Raw genomic sequence first — 22,533 nt, forward strand, 5'->3', positions numbered from 1 at the left:
TCAGGCAATCCATTCCAAAGCAATCACGCCCGCTGCTTCCTATCGCTTATATCGTTACTGAGAAGGCTCAAAACAACGCTAAATCATCCTTGCCTTCACTTCTCTGCAGACTTTTGAAAACAGGAGAGATAAGAGAGGAGATATAGACGGACTCCTCGCGCAACAGACAAGATACACAAGAAAGAAAGGAAGAGGAAAAGGAGATGTTGAAATACATGGAAGGGAAGGGTAGCCCGGACGTTGGCACACCATCCAACGTCGGTCCATACGAACCAAGGGCAAGGTCAAGTGGCGATCAGGTCTGCAAAAGGGAGAAGGGCAGTCAGGAAGATGCATATAACAAACCAAAAGGACACTAATCACAAAATAGCAAGCACAAGAGGTGGATATAGATGCGGAACTTTGGCAGATCTAAAATGTCGCAATCGCTCATGCAATCGAACATGCAGAGATGCATCATCTATACGGGCTTGGCCCTTAAGCCTTCTCCTCAAGGGAGGCCTTCTGGAGCTCATCGGACACGTCCGCAGCGGCGTCCTTCTCCTGCTTCAGTTCAGCGTCAGCCGAAACCTTGCCGTTGACTCCATTGTTCTCAACGGCAGGCTTCTTCGCATGATCAGTGGAGCGGCCCTCGGCCTGGATGGCCTCCTGCTCCAGACGGGTAATCTCCTCCTTGGCCTTCTTGATGTTCTGTTGCGGATATTAGCTATCGATCCTCCCGGCCTGGCCATGGGATTCAACTCACCTCCTCAGTCTTGGACGCCTGGTTCTTCTTCCACTCGGTGATCTTGGCCGCCAGCTTGTCAACAACGGCTGGGACGTCGGACTGGTTCATTGGGGGGTCCAGCTTGACCTTGGCAAAGTCCTCGATCACGCCGATGTTGAGGTTGAACTTCTCGGCAGCAGGGGCCGCCGCGCCGTTGGCCGCGTTGTTACCCTTCTTACCCTTCTTGCCCTTCTTACCACCGGTACCGACGAAGTATTCCTCCTCACGGTCCTCCTTCTTCAGGACCTTCATGCCCTTCATGCCGGAGTCGTCCACGGTCCGGCCAACTTCAGCGCGGAAGGCCGCAGACGGGCCCTTCTTGTCGTCCAGGCCAAGGGCCGCGAAGTCGTAGGAGGGGTTGAAGTGGCGGATCAAACCCTGGGCAGTCATGATCTCGTCGGTGTAGGCGAGGCGCGAGGCCTCCTCCAGCTTCTTGTCGGCGACCTTCTTCTTCTTCTCGCGCTCGAAAGCGTCCCGCTCAGCCTTCTGCTTCTCGCGACGGATCCTCCAGGCCTCGTCCTCGTACTCCTTGTAGGCGCGACGGGCCTTGTAGTAGTTGTCCTTGACCTCCCGGATGGCGGTCCACTTCTGCTGCTGCTCGGCGTGAAGCTTGGTGCGCTCGTCTCGGAGGGCATTCAGGTTCTTGAAAGCGCCATCCTGCTCCGCCTTGATAGCGTCCAACTCCTTCTGGATCTCCGAGTACTTGTCGCTAAGGGCCTTTGCCTCGGGGTTGTCCATGGTCTTCTTGAGAGCGGCGATCTGGTTCTTGAGGTCGGTGATGACCTTTTGGGCCTCGTCCAGGCCGGCGAAGTTCTTGCGCTGCTTGCGCATGTTGGAGATATCGGAAAGGGCCTTCTTCTCGTCGACCAGGCGCATGGAGCCGGAGTCGACCTGCTTCTCCAGACGGGCGATTTCGCGGTCAATTTCCTCGACATTCTTGAAGGACATGCGGGCGCGGGAGTTGTTCTGCTCGGCAATGCGGGCCTTCAGGGTGGAATCGAGGGCATTGATCTTCTCCTGCGTGCTGGAACGGGAGGCCTTGAAGCCCTGTTGCTTCTGACGAATGGCGGAGAGTTCGGCACGGAGTTCCTGCTGTCTCTTCGCGGCGGGGGAGTCCTTGTTGTTGGGCTTGGCGGTTTCGATCTTGGCCTTGACTTGGTTCTGGGAGGTGTTAGATGGCGAGGTATAGAAGCGTATGTATATATGTACGCATGTACAGGATAAATATGAAGAGACATTGGAGTGAGAAGCGAAAGGGAAATGGCAGAGAGAAGGGACAGAACGGCGGATTAGGGCAGCGCATCGAGGGACTGCAGCAGGCCGATGGTGGGGAGGCAGAATAAACAGAGACAGCAAAGGATATTCCACCCGCTCAATGGACGGTCAACCATGCTGATGAAGCAATTCAACTGCACTTACCAGCTTCTCCTGGACAGCGGCATGTTCCTTCTCCGCCAGCGCCAGATCGGCCTTGAAGGCATCCTCATTGGGCTTGGTCGGTCTCACTTTGTGCTCCGTGGGAGCAGATTTGGCGTCGGCGGCCATGATTGAGGAGGGAAGGAGGGTTGAGACGGAGAGAATTGAAGACGAGTGAGGGAGAAGAAGCGGAAGAAGAGGGAGAGGAGGAAGAGGAGAGGAGAAGAGGAGATGGAGAGAAGACGAAGATGAACGTTCTGGCCTCTTTTTTCCCTTTTTTCCTTTGCGTTCCCTGCCTTTCCTTTTCGGTCCAACCGCCTTCCTCTTTGGGACTTCCACTTCCGCCCGATTTTTATCATCGTCAATTTCGCTTCTCTTTCTTCTTCATCTTCTCTCTTTCTCTTCTCTCCACTCCATCTGCCCCGTCGCTCAACCCCCTGTCCCCTTCGCCCCATGGATGAAGACTACGCTTCCGGCTCGGTCGACGCCGACCGCGAAATGACCCGCCTCTGGCGCACATGGCGAACCGTCTTTGAGATGCTGCAGGACCGAGTATGTCCTTGTACACTACCATCGAAGCAGGCCAGGAGACTAACCGCTCCCAGGGCTACGAAGTCACGGAAGAGGAAGTGCAAATATCTCTCGACGACTTCAAGCAAAAATACTCCGATCCGCTGGGCTACCCCGAGTATGCATCAAACACCATTCCTCTCCCATAACCAACTCTTCTAACGTTCGCGCCAGCCGTGCCAAAATGAAGATCCAAGCCCGTCCCACCGAAGCCATGCAGGTCAAATACACGCCCCTGACCAAGCAGGGCCAGCCCCCCGCCCCCGCCGACTGCGGCACCATTTACGTCGAATTCTGCCCGGACAGCAGCGGCGTCGGCACCAAGCAGGTGCGCACCTTCAATCACACCGTCGACGAGCACAACTTCCACACCGGCATCTTCATCACCCAAACCCCGATCTCGCCTTCCGCCGTGCGTCTCCTCAGCGGCGTCCCCGGCCGCATCTGCGAGCACTTCCAGGAACAGGATCTGCTCGTCAACATCACCCGCCACGAGCTCGTCCCCAAACACGTCCTGCTCAGCCCCGAGGAGAAGAGTCGCCTGCTCAATCGCTACCGTCTGAAGGAATCCCAGCTGCCCCGTATCCAGGTCTCCGACCCCGTCGCCCGCTACCTCGGTCTGCGCCGCGGCCAGGTCGTCAAGATCATCCGGAAGAGTGAAACCGCCGGACGGTACGCCAGCTACCGCTGGGTCATCTAAGGAATCCGTTACCCCTCCCCCGCACGGTTGGCTTCGTGGCCTCCCGCGGCAGCAGTGGATGCGATTTCCCTCCCGCTTGGTCCGGCTTATCAACTGAAGCGCTTTCCTCCGTTTCGTCGTTTCCGGCCGTCGCCCGTGGACTTGATGACGGCGCGCCCAAGACGGCCGAGGCTCCGTCAAGGGCGACAGCTCAGGACGCGATCGGACCTCGTACTGAAAGACGAAAAGCAATGGTCCCAATTACTGGCATTCTGGGCAGCATGGCGTATAGGCGAAAGACAGATCTGTTCTTTTTATTTCATGGCTGGGGTTGTGTCATGGTGTTTTCTCGCGCTCTTTCCGAGTGTTAATAAAAAACTGTATTATTGCTTTATTCCCGATAAACTACAATGGACATGGGATGCTGAACAGGACGCTCACTGCATTAGGCTTACTATATATCATTACTCGCTGTATACTAAGGTTCCTGCTAACCAGCAGGGTAAATCAATCCCCAACGCCGTCGCTAAGTCCGACTCCCCTAACTAACAGACCCCCGGAATCAAGTACAGACAAAAAAGGGAATGCGAGCGCCATATGGTACACTCATAATCATATCGTCGTTATATCATGAATGCCGCGAAAGCAACCCACCCACATCCTGGAGCTCGACGTCGTTGCCCTCGGGAATCGGCGCGGTGACGTCCGATCCAGCCCGGTACGGCGGGGCAGGGCTGTCCGATGAATCGCTCCAGTGCACGCTAGACCCCCGTCGTCCTCGTCGCCCGCTAGAGTATGTTCGCAAAACACCTGGTCGGGAGGTGTCCGGCGAGGACTGCTGCGGCGACACGTGCACCGGGTCCGGGGCGGCCAGCAGTCCGCCCACGTCTTGGAGGAGAGCCATGCTCCCGCGGCGTAGACTGGGTCGTCGGCTCGTGGCTGAGCGGGCTGGCGTTGCCAGAGGTGGAGAGGTAGGCTCGTGGGCCGTGGGAGAGGGTTCGTTTAGCAGTCCGCCGACGTCGAACATGCTAACATTGCTGGGGGACGACATCCCGTTGTCCCCGGATGTCTTGCGCGGGGTCTTCGTGGTCTCGATGTACTCGTGCGGACTCACTTTGAGCTCGAGACTGCCGGTCGTGGAGGTGCGGTCGTCGTCGGTCGGTTGCCGGGTAAAAGACCAATTGGCGTTGAGGGTGCCCGTGCGCGCGGTGAATGGGTACGGGGTCGTGATCTGGCCTGGTTGAGGCCACTGGGTATCGGACGAGCAGAGGTCAGGGTCCAGGCGGATTCCCAGCCCCGCGGCAAGGTCCGAGTCACTGCCCCATTGGTGATGGGTGATGGTGACGCGGCGGATGGAGCTGTAGTCCATGCTCTCGCTGACGGAAGCGGACCCCTGCGCTTTCTTGAATTTCTGCTTCTTGACGCCTTTGTCGCGCACGAAGGAACCGATCACCACGGCGTTGGAGACCGCGGTGGCGGCTAGGATCTCCAACGACGCCAGGAGAGACCGGTACTGCTGGGAACCTTTGTGTTGGATCACTGAGGGCACTCGGTAGGAGGTGATGCCCACCAAGATCAAGGACAAGGCGAAAAGAATGGCCAGCGACGCCTTCCGTTTCACTGGCATATGGGTCATCATGATGAGCGGGATCGGGAAAGCGACGAGAAGCAGGTCAGTGATGATGTCGCAGGTGCCCATCGTGATCAGGTTCGCATAACCGGAGCGACATTGCGGCCCTGGATCTGGGACGACCTGCCAATAGTGGGGGAACGGCTGACATTCGGCGAGCGTGGCGATCACCACGGCGATCAACGTGGAAGCGAGGAAATAGTAGAGGAACTTGAGGAAGATTCGCAAGGATCGGCGCCACATCATACCCGCAACACGCTTGAGAAATGCGCACACTGTGAATTTGGCGGTCCATATGCTAGGAAGCAATGCTCTTGTCAGATTACACCGTCTAGTCAACAGGGGGTAGGCGTGGGAAGGTCGACTCTTACAAGATTGCATAGAAGATGCGGGAGGCCAGAACAAATTTGCTGCCGAGCTCACGGTTGTGGATATCCTCGGCCGTCAAGCCATCCGTTTTGGTATTGTTAGTGCCGTAAACTAGAACCATATGAACGAAGGCCATCCGGATCACCAGCGGAATGATGCTGGCCATCATGACCTTATCCTCCGGGAAGAAACGCTCGATTCGGATATAGCGACCACACACGCGGGTGACAATGATAGCAAGCGAGAACCCTGTGGCCCACCAGCTAACCAAGAGCGTCGGGTGGTTGTCTACCCTGGTGCGAATGTCCGGTGGAATGTTGGAGTAGATCGAACGCGGGTCATGGAGCATCGGCTGCAATGTACTACTCATGGCCGACGTACCACCTCCGCAGAGGGGCCAGAGAGTAAGAGACGGGGTTTGGTCCAACAGTCGAACAAGAAGATGCAACGAACAAGGCCCTGAAGCAGTTCCAACAATGTCGAGCCTTTGTATGCGCTCACATTGTTCATGACGAACGGTCGGTTAAGGATGCACGTGCCACTTTTCCCCAGAGCCCCGGGGCCGGGCGAATCGTGTGGGGGAGTAAACAGGTGGATCCGCACGAGGGAGATGATGATCCGTTGGTTAGTTGCGGTGAATAGCTAGCTGCAGCTGGAGATGAAGGTATCCTTTGTTGTATGCAAAGGAAGCGAACCCAGAGAGAGCAGCTTAAGTCGGACAGAAGCTCGATCTGATCAATATTGCCTCACCCAGGACGTCAGTTAGTATGGGGAAAGTTTAAAAGACGGAATACGGGCGGCAACCACGGGCGGTTCACCGCTGTTTTGACGTCGGATCAACTGAATATAAGGACTTTAGGAAAACTGAAAATGAAAAAGGCGCATGGAGACAACGTAGAAGTGACCCAAGTTTGACAAGTGGTCGCGCGTTGAGCGCCTGGGAATCGCCAGAGAGGGTGGAGATAACCGGCGCAGCCCCGTTTCGATGATAATAATAATAATACACCGTAATAAGGCGCGTCATTATCGTCATCACAGTGCACGTTAATTTCCCCAAGATAATTGGTAATACACCGGGGGACGAGCGAGCAAGTGATAGGTCGAGTATTAAGGCCAAGGGTCAAGGCGTCTTCCCGTAGCGTCCATTCAACCGACCCTCGGGGCCTATCGGACGATAAACTAAGAGGACTGGGCATCCGGAAGCGACGTTTTCGGCCTCTGGATGGCCCTTGATGACATCCGTCATAGAAGACCAGAGAGAGGACGGCAGACTCCTAGGCTTTTTCCCTGATAGATGGAGTGGGGGCTGTGGACCAAGATAACCAGGGAAAGCGAGAGCTGACATCGTGTAGGGTTCAATCCAATCCAATTGTTGACCAGGGGGGCTGGTACAGATACGAAGAAGTTGAGCCTCGGTGAGTGATTTGGCAAGGTGATTGTCGACTCACCCTCGCATGGAATGGGATGGGATGATTGGGAAATCGGATCAGGGATGTTGTTGTCGCGGGTTGTTGTTGGATTTGCTGGAAGAGTCCGGACGGTGACGGCGATGGTCACGAGTCTCCTCGTGACCGGATGCATCCATCCTCATACATACCTGCGTACATCTCCTCGCACATACTCGTACATTGAACTATAACTTAACCACGAGGCTGTTGTGCCACCACCCTCAATGCTTGCCTATTGCTTGTTCTATCTCCACGTGGAATGACTGTACCATCATACCTCGCAACAATACTCCACAAGGCACTGGACTCCCTGGATCTCTAACAGAATGACGATTAGGAAAAGCAAAACGCCAAAAGCAACCATGTAACCTCCTTATCGGTGGTAGAACCCCGCTCCGCCGTCTGTTCGGGACTCCGGTCAACTCCGGCTAGGATTCGACAAGCAATACGCTATGTCTATATAGATGGAACATCGCATGTGATTTGTCTTGGAGCACTGACCCTGACCTCGCACGGAACCCGAACTAAACTCATGAAGCCAAGCCAACTGGTCTGGTCTGATCTATCTTCCATTCCTTTTATCTTGGTTGATCTATGTCCAAAATTGCATACATGATATCTATATCAGGCTCATCAAAATAACAAACGGAAAAAGCACCACGAATCGGAATATGGACACCTATTGCCTCAAGGACTGAATATCCGTTCCACTGAGGATACCGCCCAACACAACTCGCAGCTCCTGCAGGAATTTCGTCACCTCCCGTTCAGTTCCCACCGTGATACGGAGACATCCCTCGCAACCAAGCTCCTTACCGCGGAAACGCACCACAACGCCGCGCTTCTCAGCCATTGCCTCGTAGGCGGCCAGGGCAGTCTTATTGCTCGGCTTTCCACCCTCGCTAGCAGGCTTGTCCAGGAGCTCCACCAGAAGGAAGTTCGACTCGTACCCACCGAGGAAACGCCCCACACCCGGGATCTTGGGCAGTTCCTGTACCAAGCGGTCGCGCTGGGTGATGATTTGCTGGCGGTAGTTCTGCATGACGGACATGTTCTTCGGGGAGAGGGCAGCCATGGCCAGGGCGCTGGTAGGGCTGGAGATGTTGTACGGCGCCTTGAGGCTGTTCAGGAGCAGCGCGATCTCGGGGCTGGTGAACGCGACACCCAGACGGATACCAGCCAGACCGAAGGCCTTGCTGAGAGTCTGCATCACAACCAGGTTGGGCCACTCGTTAACCCACTCGGCCAGACTGGAACCCTCGGGGGCGAAGTCAATGTACGCCTCGTCCACGACCACCACGCCATTCCACGTCGGGTGTTCCAGCACCTTTTGGATGTCTTCCTTCCGGATCAGGTTCGCGGTGGGGTTGCCAGGCGAGCAAATATAGGTCATCTTGATGGATGGGTCGGCGGAGAGCGTCTCATTGATCTTCTCCGGCTGCAACTGGAACCCGTTCTCCACGTCAAGGGGCACCTTCACGATCTCGACGTCGTTCACTTGCGCGCTGACGGCGTACATTCCGTAGGTGGGAGGGCAGGTGAGGATCTTGTCCTTTCCGGGGACGCAGAAACATCTCAGGAGGGCGTCAATCGCCTCGTCAGATCCAACACCGACGAAGAGGTTCTCGGGTTTCAGGTCTTTCTGGGAGTGGATGTGGGTGCTGCGGAGGTTGCAGAATAGCTGCTTCAGATCGATCTGGTGACTGATATCGTTTCACGTTAGTCATTACTATCAACAACCTAGATGTCTGGCAGGGGAAAGATGGTGTAGAAAATTCGCCGGGTGACTCACGGGTCAGGGTATCGGTTCAGACCCAGGAGATCGATGTCTGGCTTAGACGCTCCAGTGGCAGCGCCGTTCGCTGCAGATTCCTGGAGGGCGCCCTCCGCATTCAACGCGAGACCCGGACCATAGGCATTCTCGTTCGCATCGAGCAAGACGTTCGTTCCATCATCTTTGTAGTCACTGACTCATTAGTCTCGTCGGGAGACACCGCGGGGCAGCGGGGGTCACTCACTCTCTTGCGCAACGGTATGGTTGCAATTGAAGGATGTTCTTGCGCGCACAGGTCGCTAGGTTGAAAGCAGATTGTCTAGCAGCCATTTTGGTGGGATTGGGAGGATGTGGTGAAATTGTTGCAAGTCGAAGAAACTTCGTGGGGGTAGTGGCGGGGAAGACAACCACCGTGGTAATCGGAATCGGAATCGGTGGCGGTCGGTTGAGTCACCTATTGCTCTTTCTAGCACACTGTCAATATACGCAGTAGATCTGTAAAATTTTGGATCTGATGTGGGCATTTGATATAAATCTTGGTCGGTTTCTCTTCCATCTTCTCTCTAATTTATGCGCATTTAAATTCTGATAGACCACTTCAAGTTCCATGTCTATTGAGCCTGCAATAAAGGGCCAAGTGCCCTCTATAAACCTTTGAAATGTCCAACTCTTCAATAAAAGCCTCCCATATATCCATCCTCATCAGTTAGTCAACATTGACAAACCTATCCATGACCCCCGCCAAAACATGCATCAGTCGTGGTATCCTCAATGTCCCGTGCTGCATGGCTTGCCGTCTATCCATATTTCTATGTCCTGTCAACAAACCCGTATGTCTTGTTTTGGCGAAGGGGTATTTGCCATCCATATCGCCCAATCTAGTAGGAGCTTTCGAACTGGGACAAGGCCCTTTAGCCCAAGGGTACCGGAATTCAATGTCACCAATCTTATAAACACCATCGCAGCTATCTGCTACGGCAGAAGCTGCAAGAGCTGACAGAAGTAAAAATGCAAATGGCTTCATTGCCATAATAAAGAAAGGTTTGAGTGAGCTTTCTATCTGTTGTGAGGCCAAAAAAAAAAAATGACAGTGGAGAACGGCGAAATGGTGCGAATTAACGACAAAGGCCCCGGGGGGGAGTACCTAGACTTATATAACTCATACATACAGATTCGTCAACAGATAGCTGTTATTGTGCGCCTGTTACGTCTTTAAAGAATCCTTTGTAGATAAGGATCGCTCGTGGTAGGAGTCCGGCCGGAAGGAAGTCTTTAAGAATCGTCAACCCGAGCAGAGACCATCACGTTGGAGATACACAGTGCCTACCTTGAGGGGAAAATGTCTCTTGGCTTTTGACGTTCAAATGATTTCTAGTACCCCTTTAAACCAGTGTCGAGAGTTGATATGTCGAGCATCCAGCACAAAGAGACCTGACGAGCAGACATACACAACTTGTGGTTATCAAAGAAAAAGGTACGCCAGTGATTTCAAGACCCAATTCTATACAGGGATATATATACATTTCATTTGCTAGTACTTCTAGGACAACCATCTGCCCGTAGGATTGACTTATTTACCACAAATGCCACGATAAAAATACAAAAAGCTAACGCCTCCATATGCCTTGGATGTCTAGGGTTGCCCTGTCGGCCCTCTGCGACTAGGCGTGCCATGCGTCGATCATAGTCATAATAGTAATATGCACCTATTCCTCCTTCGAGGCCTTCGGGGTCGATGATTCACTCGGAGGACTGAGATGCTTGCCGGACTTCTTATATTTGTCCTGCTTTTCTCGTAGATAACGCCATGTCCTACTCACACCAGAAGTCAAGGGGCCCTTGATCGTCTGGACCGTACTCGGCCAACGTATGGTCTTCGTGATCGAGGCTTGGACCTCTTTTGTAAGATTCGCATCTTTCGCAATGCGCTGGTCATAGGGTCCACCTTGTCTCCGACGGACTAGTTCCGGATCGTTGTCATTGGCCTCCTTTATCATTTTGTCAAACTCCGCTCGGGGCAGTTCAAAGCGGGTCTGGTATTGGAAATAGAGCTTCTCCCGGAAGGATTCGGGAAGTCGACGAACCATATTTCCGCGCTTTACCGGATCCATATCTTGGACAAGGCGCGCGTTGACATCTGGATCATCGATCCACTCGTCCTGGATACAACGCTTATCCCGGAAGGTGACGTTGGGGAGGTTCTCGATGAGCGGGGCGTAGAGCCGGCGGAAATTCGCCATTTGGCCGGAGACGATGTTGTTAACCTTCTTGGGATCCTCCGCCGGCAGTACCATGCGAAGATCGCCCATATAGCTGATACCGGCTATGGTGCTGTACAGTTGAAACTCCGTGAATTCGTGAGGGAGGAGCAGTAAAGCCACTCGGACAGCGGACAATAAGTTCATCTGATTCGCAAGTCGCACCCTTGGATGGTCACGCAGGATCTTGACCGGCTTTTGCAACCGCCCCGCGAGGTATAATGTGTCCCACGAACTCAGATCCCTGCACAGCGTATCGAGGTTGACAACCCCATATTTGATCAGGGTGCCATTGACGGTGATGTAGGGGTTGAAGTAGACCCCCGCACCGAATCTATCTTGAACCTGCGAGACAACATACGATCCCAGTGAGCCGATTCCGGAGTAATGGTCGCGGTGCTGATGCAAGTTCAGTGAGTGCCAATGCTGGGAGTAAGAGACCCCAAAAATAAAATCGATCATTTTTCCTTGACCTTGTTGCATATTTTTGATCGCAGCTGGCGCAGACGGGTGACACTGGTTGGAGCCAGGCGCACTCCCGACTTGCGGGAAGACACCCGATCCATAGGCGAACGCATAGCGAATTGGAGCGCGGAACTGCCAAAGAATCTGACGAAGGGCTTCTTTAAACTCCTGGTTTATGATCATATGCTGGTTGACTCCAAAGTCCTTGGAAGGAAGCTCGTCGAAAGCAGAGATCGCGAGATTGGGATTCTCATCCCAGTCCCCAGGATCCGAATTCTTCGAAGAGGTAGAGAACGAAGAGGCAGAGGATGACGAGAGAAGGAGGTTACAATCAGAGCGTGAACTCAGGTTCCCACATAATACCGGACGATTTCTGAAGGTTGGAAGGGCGTGGGAGGAGGCCACCAGGGGGGCCGTCGACGAAAACAACCGTCTAGGACTGGACACCCGGATAGATGGCGGAAACGATGGGTATCCCAACCGCAGATGTATCAGTGATCCCGACATGGAGAGTATGATTCAATGCTAAAAACGTAGAGAGTCCCAGGTGAGTAAACGCTTCGTGCAACAAGGATGAGGGAAGTCGACCGGCGACATTGCTTACATTGTCACGAGTCCACAGGAGGTCAGGAAGGAATTGCACAGCGAGGGCTGTAGTTTTGGAGTGAATTAGAGACCATTCGACATTACCGTCTCAGACCATGGTAACCGATGGAGGCAGCGAGAGAAGGATGAAGGAAGAGTGGAGGAGAAAATGAGGCTGTTGCGGGATAATTGCTAACTAATAATAATTGAAACTGAACTGACGTACCTTCTTCGCTCGGCAGGTGTTCTCGGCCTGTGCTGTGGCTTGTTGCCGCTTATCCCGACCGGGAAATCCCCCGCGCCACAGCACGTGACCTCGCTCCTCCCTCTCCGCGGGCGCGTTCCGAAACAGTCCAAGGTCCAAACAATGCAGTAAACAAGCCGGCACCAGCCTCAACAACCATCCATTTTCCCCCGACTCGGACCCGTCTGCACTCTGCATGCAGTCGCCATTGCCTTCGGACATTTATCTCTAATCTTCGTTCCCCAATGACCTCCGTTCTGGTCCAATAATGGCGCAGGAAATGGAGACGTTCGCAGCCCGTTTGGCTAGCTTCGATCTGGTATTGAACCCAGACAAACGGAGGTCTTCGACCACCAAGTCCGCAAAAAGAATCGCCTGGCCCCATCGCAAGCCTTCGCCCGCCGAGGTATGTCAACGATACAGTCCAGCAGCTGATAGTGCATATAGTCACTAACAAGTACGCCCTACAGCTCGCTCACGCCGGCTTCTTTTACAACCCCTACGGCACAAACCCCGATAACACAACGTGCTTCTTATGCGGCAACGCCCTTGATGGATGGGAAGAGGAGGACAACCCTATCACAGAGCATCTAAAACATGCAAAAGACTGCGGATGGGCCGTCATGATGGATATCCAACAGCACAGCTCAAACCCCGCCGAGATTGATGACCCAACAAGCGATAAGATCCGGGATGCCCGTCTAGCAACTTTCGGTACACAGTGGCCGCATGATGGAAAGCGAGGTTGGACATGCGATTCAGAGAAGGTAACTACAATACACGACTTCCAATCATCCACCCACTCCTAGAGACCTCCAACTAGTGCTAAGGGTACTAACTCCGGTTATCCAGATGGTCGATGGTGGATGGTATTTCTGCCCTACTGAAGAGAGCAATGACCTCGCCAGTTGTGCCTACTGCAAATTGTCCCTCGACGGATGGGAACCCAAAGATGATCCTTTGTAAGTTTTTCGTCAATCGCGACTTCTCACTAGCGCCACCTGACCTTTTCTAGCAATGAACATTACCGACGCTCGCCGGACTGCTCCTTCTTTGTTTTTGCTCAGCCGCCTGGCAAGAAGGGCAAAGGCAAGGGTGCCAAGTCAAAACGGGGTCGCCCTTCCAAAGCATCCTCTCGCATGTCCGCTCAATCGACGGCCTCCGAAGCTCCTGTTTCAGATATGGAGGATGTGATGGACCAAGACATTGCACCCCAGGCCTCCACTAAGACGAAAGCCACGAAGAAATCCTCGAAGTCGAAATTAAAGACGTCAAGGTCGAAAAAGGAAGATCCGGTTGAAACAGGCAGTCAAATGTCCGTTGTCGAGCCTGAGCTGATCCCCCAGAACGCGCCAAAACCAAAACGCACCCGCGGCAGGAAGAGAACCAGTGATGATGTGGAAGAGGAAGAGCAGGGCAGCCGTGATGCGGAACTGTTCGAGCAGCCAGAACGACCATCCAAAAAGAGGGCCACCAAAACACGCAACAGCGCCCAGCAAAGCGTTCAAGGCTACGAGAGTGTGGCAGAGTCGGAGCAGGATCACAGCATTCTGCAGGAAGAAAATAAAAAGAGCCGCGGGACGGGGAAAAAAAGAGGCCGCAAACCGTCCAGTGCATCTACGTCGAAATCGGCATCGGTCTCTCGTGGGCCCCGGGATTCGGAGATTGATGCTGCTTTGGAAGCCGATCTCGAAGCTAATGAGGCTGAATCTGTCGATGCCCAACCGAAATCAGAACCTAGGAAGAAAACTTCCTCGGCGAAATCCAAGACTAAAAAGAAGCAAAAAGCTACCCCAGATCCTGAAACGGTGGTCTCTATGGATGATCAAGCCGAAGATGAGATTCCGGATGATATGTACAATGGACCTGAAGACGAGGTGGATGTCGTGGAGGAACCCACCCAGAAAAAGAAATCCACTAAGGGTAGCAAGTCGAGGAGCTCAAACAACTTAGAGGACGGCCAGGAATCTCTTGGCACGACAAAGTCTGAACGTATGTCTCCTGAAGTTCAGGCTCAGGAACCTAGGTCAGACTCTGAGCAGGAACCTGTGAATAAGTCGACCAAGAAGGGCTCAAAGAAAAAGGCATCTGCAGAGAAGAGCAAGAAGTCCAGAAAAGCAGACAAAGCAGCTGCTGAACCTAGCACTTCTGAGGAGGTGCCTGAGAGACAGGCGGAGCAGAGAACATACGAAGATGTCGATCGCATGGAAGAAGAGAACCCAGAGAGTCAACAAGATCGAGATGTGAAGCAGGAGCCTCCTCGTCGTCGTTCTTCCAAAGTGCCTCCGAAGACTGCACAGAGGTATAGCGATATTCCCCACGAGAGATTATACGCACGATCTCTTGCAGGCTCTCGAAGTTCCGGCGCCCGCAGTGTTTTGGGCGAAACAAACCAAGATCATGAAGCTGTGTCACCCCTTCCTTCTGCTTCCAAAAGTACATCATCATTGTCTCCTCAGTCCTCCGATGCAGAGAATCATCCTCCTTCTATGAAGCCTGTTGCACGGCCCCATGTGGCCTCCTCGCCTTCTAAGCAACCAGTTCGTATCCCAATGGCGCCTAGCACTCCATCTCCGTCGAAGCAGAATGCAAACAGGGGGGGGCTCAACACGTCCCACCCGTGGAAACCAATCGACATAGATGAGTTGATCTTGGCCAACCCCAGCGACCCTGAGAACTTTGACTTCAGTTCAGCTCTGAGCAACATCAAGGGAGATTTGACAAGTCCTGAAAAGAAGATGAGTGTTGAGGAATGGATACAATGGAATGCTAAGAATGGTGAACAACGACTTAAACGCGAGTGTGAAAGATTGGTTGGCCAATTTGAGAGAGAAGGAGCGCGCGCAATGCGTGTACTAGAAGGCATCGAATGCATTGACTGAAGGCCTGCTATCGATAATCTGCTGTTCTTATTGGGAGTTTTGGGGGTTCGGACAATGGCATGTTGGGTAGTCCTGCATTTTGTGTTTAATAGTATATTAAATTTTGAATCAGCCATCGCCAGATAACACTGCGATATATACCTAGTGAACGCCTTCCCCGAGAATGTCCTTTGATACAGAAATAAGACAACAAACCGAACGCCATGGGTATCCTACAGGTTTTGTCCAACGTAAGCGTGCAACCATTCAACCCCATCCCACTGCTACCACCTATGCAATAATTCCCAGCCGTCCTTCCCAGCTCTCTTCTTCTTGCTTGATGCCATCATTGCCCTTCCGCCGCTTCTCATTTCTCTTTCTCCTCTTCTCCTCTCGCTCCTTCGCCTCTTGCTCTTCCCGCTCCTTCAAACGAGTACCAAGGTCTAGTTGCCACGCGCGTCGCTCTTCTTCTTCCCTCACTCGCTTCTGGTGGGCGAGCATCCGTAACCGCTGACGGACGTCTTCGACCGTTGCCCGAGTCACCTCGCCGCTCTGCCCCGTTGCAATCAAGTGTTGCTTGCTGTTCAAATGTTCGACGAGCTGTAGGTTGTCCTTGAAGGTCAGGTCGCAGTCTGCACAGTAAAAGCCAGCCCCACGACCTCTCTTTCCCACGGCCGACCCCGCGGCGACCATCGTGGTCTTTCCGACCATGGAGGCGACATCGAGTCGCTGTTTACGAGACGTCGTCGCCTCCAGGGCGCTCTGGTCCACAGGAGCGTGCCATTTTTTGCCGAGAGGCTTGGCCTCGTACCGCGCTTTGGCTTCTTCCTTGCGCTTGGTCTCTTCGTCGGCGGCCTTTTTGGCATACTCGTCCCGGTCCCAGGTTTTGCGGAAGGCGGTGTCCGATGAGTTGCTGGCCATACTGAATAGATCGAATGAAAGCCCAGTTGCGATGATGAGAGATATTTTGGTAGTAAGGCGTGAACAATGAGACGAGGGAAGTAGTTGAGTTTCAAGAGCTTCACGATAATCTCGCCGTTTTGGAGGCAAATGACCTTTTATGGAAGGCGGTGAACCAGTCATTAGCAGTATCGAGAATATCCTCTTGGCCAATCATGTCGAACAGCCTCAGCCAGTTGGCGTTTCACGATGTTAAATGTACTTCACAGATCAATGAATTATAATTATAACTGGTCAGTTTTGGAGTATGGAATAGCATCTATTGTGTTATTTTGTTTTTCCCACGGTATGTGCCATGTGATGGCCAGCTCGTTAGTGAGGTTGCACTGGTTCGGTCCATTTCATCACGACTCCCAGATCTACACCTCTCATCAGCACATTTAGGTGCAAACATACCTAAGTCCCCTAGGGATGTGCAGGTTCCTGGACAGCAAATGTTTCAAACTTTGCGCCTTGAAACATGTTATCCTCGTATTCAGCCACGTTGCTTGAATCCGGGGCTGAGCACGTTTAGAGTCATTTCTTCAGGCAGCCATCTAATTGGCCCTACATATAGTCCCAGACATCCACTGTATGGGTTCAATACTCGACATACAGAGCTTTCCGCAGAAGCTCTACCTCCTCTCTTCTCTTGTTTTGCTTTATTATCCCTGCATCTGTCTTTTACATCAACATGGATCCACCATCAGCCACACCATCACATACCCACAGCCTCATGGGCCTACCGACAGAGTTACATCTGCAAATAGCCTCGTATCTGTCTTATCCAGATGCCCTGGCACTGAAGCACACCAGTCGCCACTTCTACTCCTTCGTGGATACGGGAGTTTTTCTGAAAGTTGATTGGCTTGTCAAGCGCTTCGAGCTGAAGCTGGAATGTCCGATGGAGGAATGCTCTTTTCGCACCGACGAGGCTTTCTGCAACTGGCGTATTCGACGAATCATGCACCGCAGACGACGCCACCAGGAGTGCCGGCGCCAGAAAGGGGGGTGTCTCGTCGTTGGGGGAGAGACCTGTCAGAAGGTCCTTGTCCCGACCTGGTTGAAGGGACCGACGCGTAGGAGGGTTTTCAAGGTGGTTGGGAACGAAGGTATGCTCGGTCATGCAAATGTAGTGCCAAGTAAAGGAGATATGCTGACTTTTATTAGTTCTTCTCAACGGTTTAATCTTCTTGTGTATCAATGTGATGTGGCATCTTGTGGCAAGAGCCTCACACTTGATATTGGTCTCTTGAATCTTGCAATTGTTCATTATTATGATTATTACTGATCCCCATTGCGACACTTGGTCGATGCAGGCATTGATACCTAGGAACGGATTGTGTTATGAGCGAATGAGTGAAGCACTACGTGAAATCTAATGTATAATATATTCTAATATTTAGTATATACAAGCAAGACCTATGAATATATCCCACTGTTACTGGCTTCCTAGTACCTTTTACAAATCTGAAGAAAACAGATATAAGCGTTTTTGCGCTAATGAACCATCCTCGGTGAAGTCCTGTAGTGCCGGGCAGCTCCTGGTAGTCATGGTCTGTACCTACGCTCATACCACTACGGAGCAGACTATTTTTATAGCCACAGCCATTTCGTACCAGTTCTTTTCGAAATGATGAAGATCGGATGCACCTATGTAGATCCATGGATGTCCTGTCCGGAATGCTGGTGGAAGGGCCTGACGTCACTGCTACGTGTGGGAGCAGCAACAGTTGAAGTATAAATACCATCAATACCACCTCGATCAGGTTTTTCTTACTGAGATTATCTGATAATTTCTGCCCGAATATCTCTCAATAACTTTTCACATCTATCAAAATGTCTGCGACAATCCACACCAGCGCTGGCAACCAGCCCGTCGACCCCTACAAGTCCAAGAGCGCCGAAGACCCGCCTCTGGACCAGAAGATAGAGGATCTCGTTGACTTTGTCTCAGAGACCAAATATGGCATGCTGACGACCAAGATGTCCGACTCGGATCTGTTGACGTCGCGATGCATGGCACTAGCTGGGAAGGTAACGACCGCCTTTCCCTCGACATGACGAGGGCCACCGACAATGCGAGCTGACACTACGTTTAGGAACACGGTGGAATTGATCTCATTTTCCACACGAACCTATTCGCCGGCAAGACTCTTGACCTCTCTATGCATCCGCAGGAAACCAACATGTCCTTCTTGGACCAAGTCACCGGTTCCTGGGCTTCCATCTCCGGCACGGCGCACATCGTTGCGGACCAAAAAACTGTTCAAAAATACTACTCGCCAAACCTCGCTGCATGGCTGGGTGACTTGGGAGACGGCGTGCATGACGGCAGTCCAACTGACCCTCGCATTGGCGTGATCAGGCTGGAGGCGAAGCTGGCAACCTACTCCCTAGCTCGGCGGGGCATGTTCGGTAGAGCGGTTGAGACAATTAAGGGCGCCGCAAAGGGCGATGTGCCCGTGGTTAATAGTATTCGGGAGTTGAGTCAGGAGGAGTTGGCGGAATGTAAGTTGCTGAACGTCTGCACTTGAAGTGTCCGCAAGTACTGACTTATTCAGGGCGCCGCACGCACAAATAGAGTTACTACGTATGCGGAGATGCTTTATCTGTCAGCATAGCATGTGTTTGTATCATGGTCAGTTGAAGTGATGTCTGAGATACACGCTTATAAACCCCAAACACCATGCACCAAGTAAAATCCTAGTAAGCAGCGGAATAAACCAAGCCCCTGTCGTACAGTCATTATCCGGGTATCTTTCGCAACAAAGAAAAATAAACCATTCCCGCGGAAAACTCGCCCGTGATAGCGCAACCTAGATCTATAGAGAGTTAGGAAGACTCTTGAGAGATGCAGGCTTGGACGTACCAGTCTCAAAGGCATACGCGCGGGCGTGCGTCCATTGTGTAGCAGCATCGCAACGTTCTTATTCGGCGTGGCTTGGAGCTTACGATACGCTTCCCGAATATGTCTCGGTTCAACGGGCGTGCGTCCTTCCTCAGGTGGATCGAAGAGACCCGTCTCGCGTTTGCGTTTCTTCGTGTTTTCACCGGCCCCGTTCTCAGCTCCCCCACGACGATTCTTCTCACGGTCCTCCCGCTCCTTGACTTTGAGTGCCTCCTCCGTCAGAGTCTGGACGATCTCGAAAGTAAGGAACCCAAGGATATCGACGATGTCATCGTTCGGCTTGGACTCGGTCACGATGCCGAAGCCGGCCCATTCACGGAACCGTTTGCTCTTGCGATAGGTGAAAGACGCCTGGCGACATTCCGACCAAAACACGTATTCTTCCTTGGTCATGTTTTTGGTGCGCTCGTCCGCCGCCGCAAGACGCTGCAGGGTCGCATAGTTTTGCTCCTCTTCCTCTTCGTCTTCCTCGTCATCGCGTTCCGGGACTTGCACCGAGTAGAAGCTGTTCACATCCCACGCCAGTCCAACCCGCGCGCGCTTGTTCTTGGGCTTGGAGGCAACGTCCTGGGGCCCTGCGACGACGCCGCCCGCGATAGGATCGTCCGCGCCGGCAAAGTCTGCCGCGTCGGCGCCACCCTTGTCGTCGGAATCCTTCACGTTCTTGCGCACGTCCTTCCAGGAGAGGAAGGTCTTCAGACGGGAAACCTTGGCTTTGTCGTGCCGAATCAGGAAGATCAGGTCGTCGGTGGAAATGGAGCGGACTCCACGACGAGTCGCTAGTTGCGTGCTGCGGACGAGCTATGTAACGGGTTAGAAATGCTCGAATATGCACGGAAAGGGAGTCTTACAATTTCTACCACCTGCTGGCGGACAATCTCCTCGATCAAAGTGGTTGTTTCAATGGAAGGTTCGGCAGTCTCTCCAGAGACGAACATCATCTGATGCGATTGTCAGTAAGAGTGGATCAGCATTTTGTCTGTCTCCAATGGTGTTTGTGAAGGCTATTGATGAACCAGGCAAGACTCCAGTACAAAAGCAGTCATGAACGAATACATTGTCTTGATATGAAGTGGAAGCAGGACAGGTATATGACGGCCATGGGATCGGCCACGGCCGTATAGAGACACTTCATTCTCACTCTTGAAAAAATGCGCAAGAGATCTCCATTGCATATAACAGCAAATAAGCTTACCTGCTGGATTTCCTGCCGATACTTGGGGGTGCGATCAGATGACATCCTGGGAGCGTCCAGAAGACGGATTTGACATGATCCAGTGAGAGACAGTCGGAAGTCCCAGGATAAAAATACAACAGAAGTAATAACCAGAAATTCGGATCAAAAGAACAACGAGTGACAATAAGAAGAGATGGTTGATAGAAAGATCGCGAATAGATGCCGCGGAAGTCCAATGAAAGGCCTCGTCCCGTGACCTCCCTGCCCGCGGATCTTTGGATTCTCCGATGCTCCGTGCGCCTGCCCGCATTTGGTGGGGCAGAGAGGGAAACTTTTCGGCTGCTTCAGTTGGTGTTGCCGCCGCCATTGAACATTTTCTCTAATTATTCACAGTCAGGATGCTGTATCTCGTGGGATTGGGCCTCGCCGATGAGACCGACATTACGGTCAAGGGCCTGGAGGTGGTCAAAAAGGCCGAGCGCGTCTATCTCGAAGCCTATACAAGCATCCTACTCGTTGATAAGGAAAAGCTAGTGAGTGTCTTGTCGCAATGTGCTGGGATCCTGCGGCGAACGATCTCTTGCTAAGACCTCACTTGGTTCAGTAGGAAGCTTTCTACGGCCGCCCTGTGATTGTAGCAGACCGAGAACTCGTAGAGAGCGGCAGCGATGATATCCTCGCCGGCGCCGACAAGACCGATGTCGCATTTCTCGTCGTCGGCGATCCTTTCGGGTATGTGTTCTACGTCCTGCAGCCTTGGGCTCGTTCACGTATCCACCTGAGGCTCATGCTCGACCAGCGCAACCACACATACAGATCTAGTCCTCCGAGCCCGCGAGATGGGCATCGAGTCGAAGGTGATCCCGAACGCATCGATCATGTCCGGGATTGGGTGCACGGGCTTGCAGCTGTATAACTTTGGGCAGACCGTGAGCATGGTGTTTTTCACCGAGAACTGGAAGCCGTCGTCTTACTACGACCGCGTCAAGGAAAACGTGCAATTGGGCCTCCATACGCTGGTGCTGGTGGATATCAAGGTCAAGGAGCCGTCCCTGGAGAGCTTAGCCCGCGGCCGCATCGTCTACGAGCCCCCACGTTACATGACCGTCGCCCAATGCACGGGCCAGATGCTGGAAACCGAGGAGGAACGCAAGGAAGCTGTCTACGGTCCGGACAGCCTTGCCGTCGGGGCCGCACGAGTCGGAGCCTCCGACCAGAAGCTGGTCGCGGGAACGTTGAAGGAACTGTCCCAAGTCGACATGGGCCCGCCCCTTCACAGTGTTGTGCTTCTCGGGAAGAAAGCCCACGACCTGGAGAGGGATTATATCCGGCAGTTCGCCGTGGATCAGGCGACCTTCGATGCCAGCTGGCAGAAGGGAGGCTACGGGACCATGCAATGATGTACTCTGAGAAAGGATTCTGTATGACCATAAATAAAATCGCATGTGACCGAACAGACCTGAACGCCATATCTTTCCTTGCGCTTGAATACTGCGCTCAAAACACCTCAAAGCACGGAAACAAAGGTTCCAAGCCCGTATAATCCAGACATAACTTCGTTTGTCCGATGTCAACCGCTTCGTCGGGCAAAAAATCGGGACAACTTTTCGGGTAGAAACGTCTGGAAAGTAGCAAATTGGGACAATTAGCATTTTTACCAGACAGTTTTCAGTGCTGGGGAAGACTTACCGTCGGAGTGGATGGCTGTTGCTGCTCACTGCCCTCTTCACTCTCGTACTCGTCTTCATCCATGAGGCTCTCGTCCTCCTCGTCCTCCTCACTTGGAGGGAAATACCTATCGGGGTCTCCATTGTAGACGATCCACCAACCGATCTTCTCCCCGGCGGCGTATTTATCCCGGAATTCCGTCAACGCCTCCATGGCGTCTTGATCCAAGCCTGATTTCTGAAGGAGCTCCTCGGCATCTAGCCCGAGCGACGCTCCCGCGGACGCCATATCGGGCATCGTAATCACCTTGCCGGCAACATATGCGAAGGGCTTGCTGACAGCGGTGTCGCTGGTGGTGTCTTCGGGGTCATATTGTTCGATGAATCGCAGGTCAGGGAGGCGGGAGACGATGCCGGGCTCGTTCTTTTTCAGGGAGTTGAGCATGAGCTCATGAGTGACGGGTTGCTGGAGATATTCGGCGGTGGCTTCCTCCAGATTGTTGAGGACGATGTACACCCGGATACCCGTGAACCCGGTGCGTGGCCACCGGAAGCCATAAACCATGTAGACGGGCATTGTAACACACTCTGCGGCTAGAACCGTGGCAGCTATTGGTGATTGAGACTGTAACGGACGTGGGGGTTCGATGGCCCGGATCTGATGTGGGATATCATATTATGATAGTCTGGGTCACCATGGCGTTGTTTGTCCAGCTCAGAGAAAGTTGATGAGTATCGTGAGTGCTGGACGGTGTGGAGAGAGGTCTTGGCACT

General features: G+C 53.0%; 12 protein-coding genes across 12 annotated transcripts; 5 read left to right on the top strand and 7 right to left on the bottom strand.

The window, feature by feature from the left end:
* Positions 1–477: 477 nt before the first annotated feature.
* bfr1 (putative nuclear segregation protein (Bfr1)) lies at positions 478–2,311 on the bottom strand (the record flags this gene model as incomplete). Its single annotated transcript, XM_073693431.1, has 3 exons — positions 478–690; positions 746–1,927; positions 2,186–2,311. The coding sequence occupies 3 exons, from the start codon at positions 2,309–2,311 to the stop codon at positions 478–480; spliced, it is 1,521 nt and encodes a 506-aa protein (XP_073550550.1).
* A 230-nt stretch (positions 2,312–2,541) lies between these two features.
* On the top strand, positions 2,542–3,865 carry BDV59DRAFT_173140 (DNA-directed RNA polymerase core subunit RPB5). The gene is made up of 3 exons (XM_073688836.1): positions 2,542–2,734; positions 2,788–2,870; positions 2,927–3,865. Exons 1-3 carry the CDS (start codon positions 2,636–2,638, stop codon positions 3,450–3,452), a joined length of 708 nt encoding a protein of 235 aa, XP_073550551.1. The 5' UTR covers positions 2,542–2,635; the 3' UTR covers positions 3,453–3,865.
* A 6-nt stretch (positions 3,866–3,871) lies between these two features.
* Positions 3,872–6,525, bottom strand: BDV59DRAFT_173141 (putative integral membrane protein Pth11-like). The gene is made up of 2 exons (XM_073688837.1): positions 5,433–6,525; positions 3,872–5,359 (listed from the first exon to the last, which is right to left on the bottom strand). Exons 1-2 carry the CDS (start codon positions 5,798–5,800, stop codon positions 4,060–4,062), a joined length of 1,668 nt encoding a protein of 555 aa, XP_073550552.1. The 5' UTR covers positions 5,801–6,525; the 3' UTR covers positions 3,872–4,059.
* Positions 6,509–7,057, bottom strand: BDV59DRAFT_173143 (uncharacterized protein). Its single transcript, XM_073688838.1, has one exon. It carries the CDS (start codon positions 7,009–7,011, stop codon positions 6,673–6,675), a length of 339 nt encoding a protein of 112 aa, XP_073550553.1. The 5' UTR covers positions 7,012–7,057; the 3' UTR covers positions 6,509–6,672.
* Positions 7,058–7,557: 500 nt separating this feature from the next.
* On the bottom strand, positions 7,558–12,078 carry BDV59DRAFT_191688 (mitochondrial matrix Mmp37-domain-containing protein; the record flags this gene model as incomplete). Its single annotated transcript, XM_073691935.1, has 6 exons — positions 7,558–8,581; positions 8,671–8,833; positions 8,897–8,951; positions 10,031–10,032; positions 10,397–11,651; positions 12,076–12,078. The coding sequence occupies 6 exons, from the start codon at positions 12,076–12,078 to the stop codon at positions 7,558–7,560; spliced, it is 2,502 nt and encodes an 833-aa protein (XP_073550554.1).
* Positions 12,079–12,331: 253 nt separating this feature from the next.
* On the top strand, positions 12,332–15,221 carry BDV59DRAFT_144371 (baculoviral IAP repeat-containing protein). Its single transcript, XM_073687235.1, has 4 exons — positions 12,332–12,610; positions 12,675–12,971; positions 13,057–13,166; positions 13,220–15,221. The coding sequence occupies exons 1-4, from the start codon at positions 12,473–12,475 to the stop codon at positions 15,084–15,086; spliced, it is 2,412 nt and encodes an 803-aa protein (XP_073550555.1). The 5' UTR covers positions 12,332–12,472; the 3' UTR covers positions 15,087–15,221.
* Positions 15,222–16,062, bottom strand: BDV59DRAFT_144372 (U4/U6-U5 snRNP complex subunit SNU23). The gene has a single exon (XM_073687236.1). The coding sequence runs from the start codon at positions 15,984–15,986 to the stop codon at positions 15,357–15,359; it is 630 nt and encodes a 209-aa protein (XP_073550556.1). The 5' UTR covers positions 15,987–16,062; the 3' UTR covers positions 15,222–15,356.
* Positions 16,063–16,195: 133 nt separating this feature from the next.
* Positions 16,196–17,443, top strand: BDV59DRAFT_173149 (uncharacterized protein). Its single transcript, XM_073688839.1, has 2 exons — positions 16,196–17,116; positions 17,175–17,443. The coding sequence occupies exons 1-2, from the start codon at positions 16,699–16,701 to the stop codon at positions 17,258–17,260; spliced, it is 504 nt and encodes a 167-aa protein (XP_073550557.1). The 5' UTR covers positions 16,196–16,698; the 3' UTR covers positions 17,261–17,443.
* Positions 17,444–17,843: 400 nt separating this feature from the next.
* BDV59DRAFT_199782 (blue light-inducible protein Bli-3) lies at positions 17,844–18,588 on the top strand (the record flags this gene model as incomplete). Its single annotated transcript, XM_073693432.1, has 3 exons — positions 17,844–18,041; positions 18,107–18,515; positions 18,569–18,588. The coding sequence occupies 3 exons, from the start codon at positions 17,844–17,846 to the stop codon at positions 18,586–18,588; spliced, it is 627 nt and encodes a 208-aa protein (XP_073550558.1).
* Positions 18,547–20,356, bottom strand: BDV59DRAFT_173152 (transcriptional regulator SPT3). Its single transcript, XM_073688840.1, has 4 exons — positions 20,111–20,356; positions 19,767–19,856; positions 18,877–19,716; positions 18,547–18,829 (listed from the first exon to the last, which is right to left on the bottom strand). Exons 1-4 carry the CDS (start codon positions 20,153–20,155, stop codon positions 18,824–18,826), a joined length of 981 nt encoding a protein of 326 aa, XP_073550559.1. The 5' UTR covers positions 20,156–20,356; the 3' UTR covers positions 18,547–18,823.
* Positions 20,357–20,490: 134 nt separating this feature from the next.
* Positions 20,491–21,492, top strand: dph5 (diphthine synthase; the record flags this gene model as incomplete). Its single annotated transcript, XM_073691936.1, has 3 exons — positions 20,491–20,625; positions 20,700–20,824; positions 20,892–21,492. 3 exons carry the CDS (start codon positions 20,491–20,493, stop codon positions 21,490–21,492), a joined length of 861 nt encoding a protein of 286 aa, XP_073550560.1.
* An 85-nt stretch (positions 21,493–21,577) lies between these two features.
* BDV59DRAFT_144439 (uncharacterized protein) lies at positions 21,578–22,521 on the bottom strand. Its single transcript, XM_073687237.1, has 2 exons — positions 21,782–22,521; positions 21,578–21,713 (listed from the first exon to the last, which is right to left on the bottom strand). The coding sequence occupies exons 1-2, from the start codon at positions 22,334–22,336 to the stop codon at positions 21,663–21,665; spliced, it is 606 nt and encodes a 201-aa protein (XP_073550561.1). The 5' UTR covers positions 22,337–22,521; the 3' UTR covers positions 21,578–21,662.
* Positions 22,522–22,533: the final 12 nt, after the last annotated feature.

The sequence above is a fragment of the Aspergillus ambiguus genome (genome assembly GCF_047715705.1).
Source record: "Aspergillus ambiguus strain CBS 117.58 unplaced genomic scaffold BDV59scaffold_6, whole genome shotgun sequence".
Lineage (NCBI taxonomy): Eukaryota > Fungi > Ascomycota > Eurotiomycetes > Eurotiales > Aspergillaceae > Aspergillus > Aspergillus ambiguus.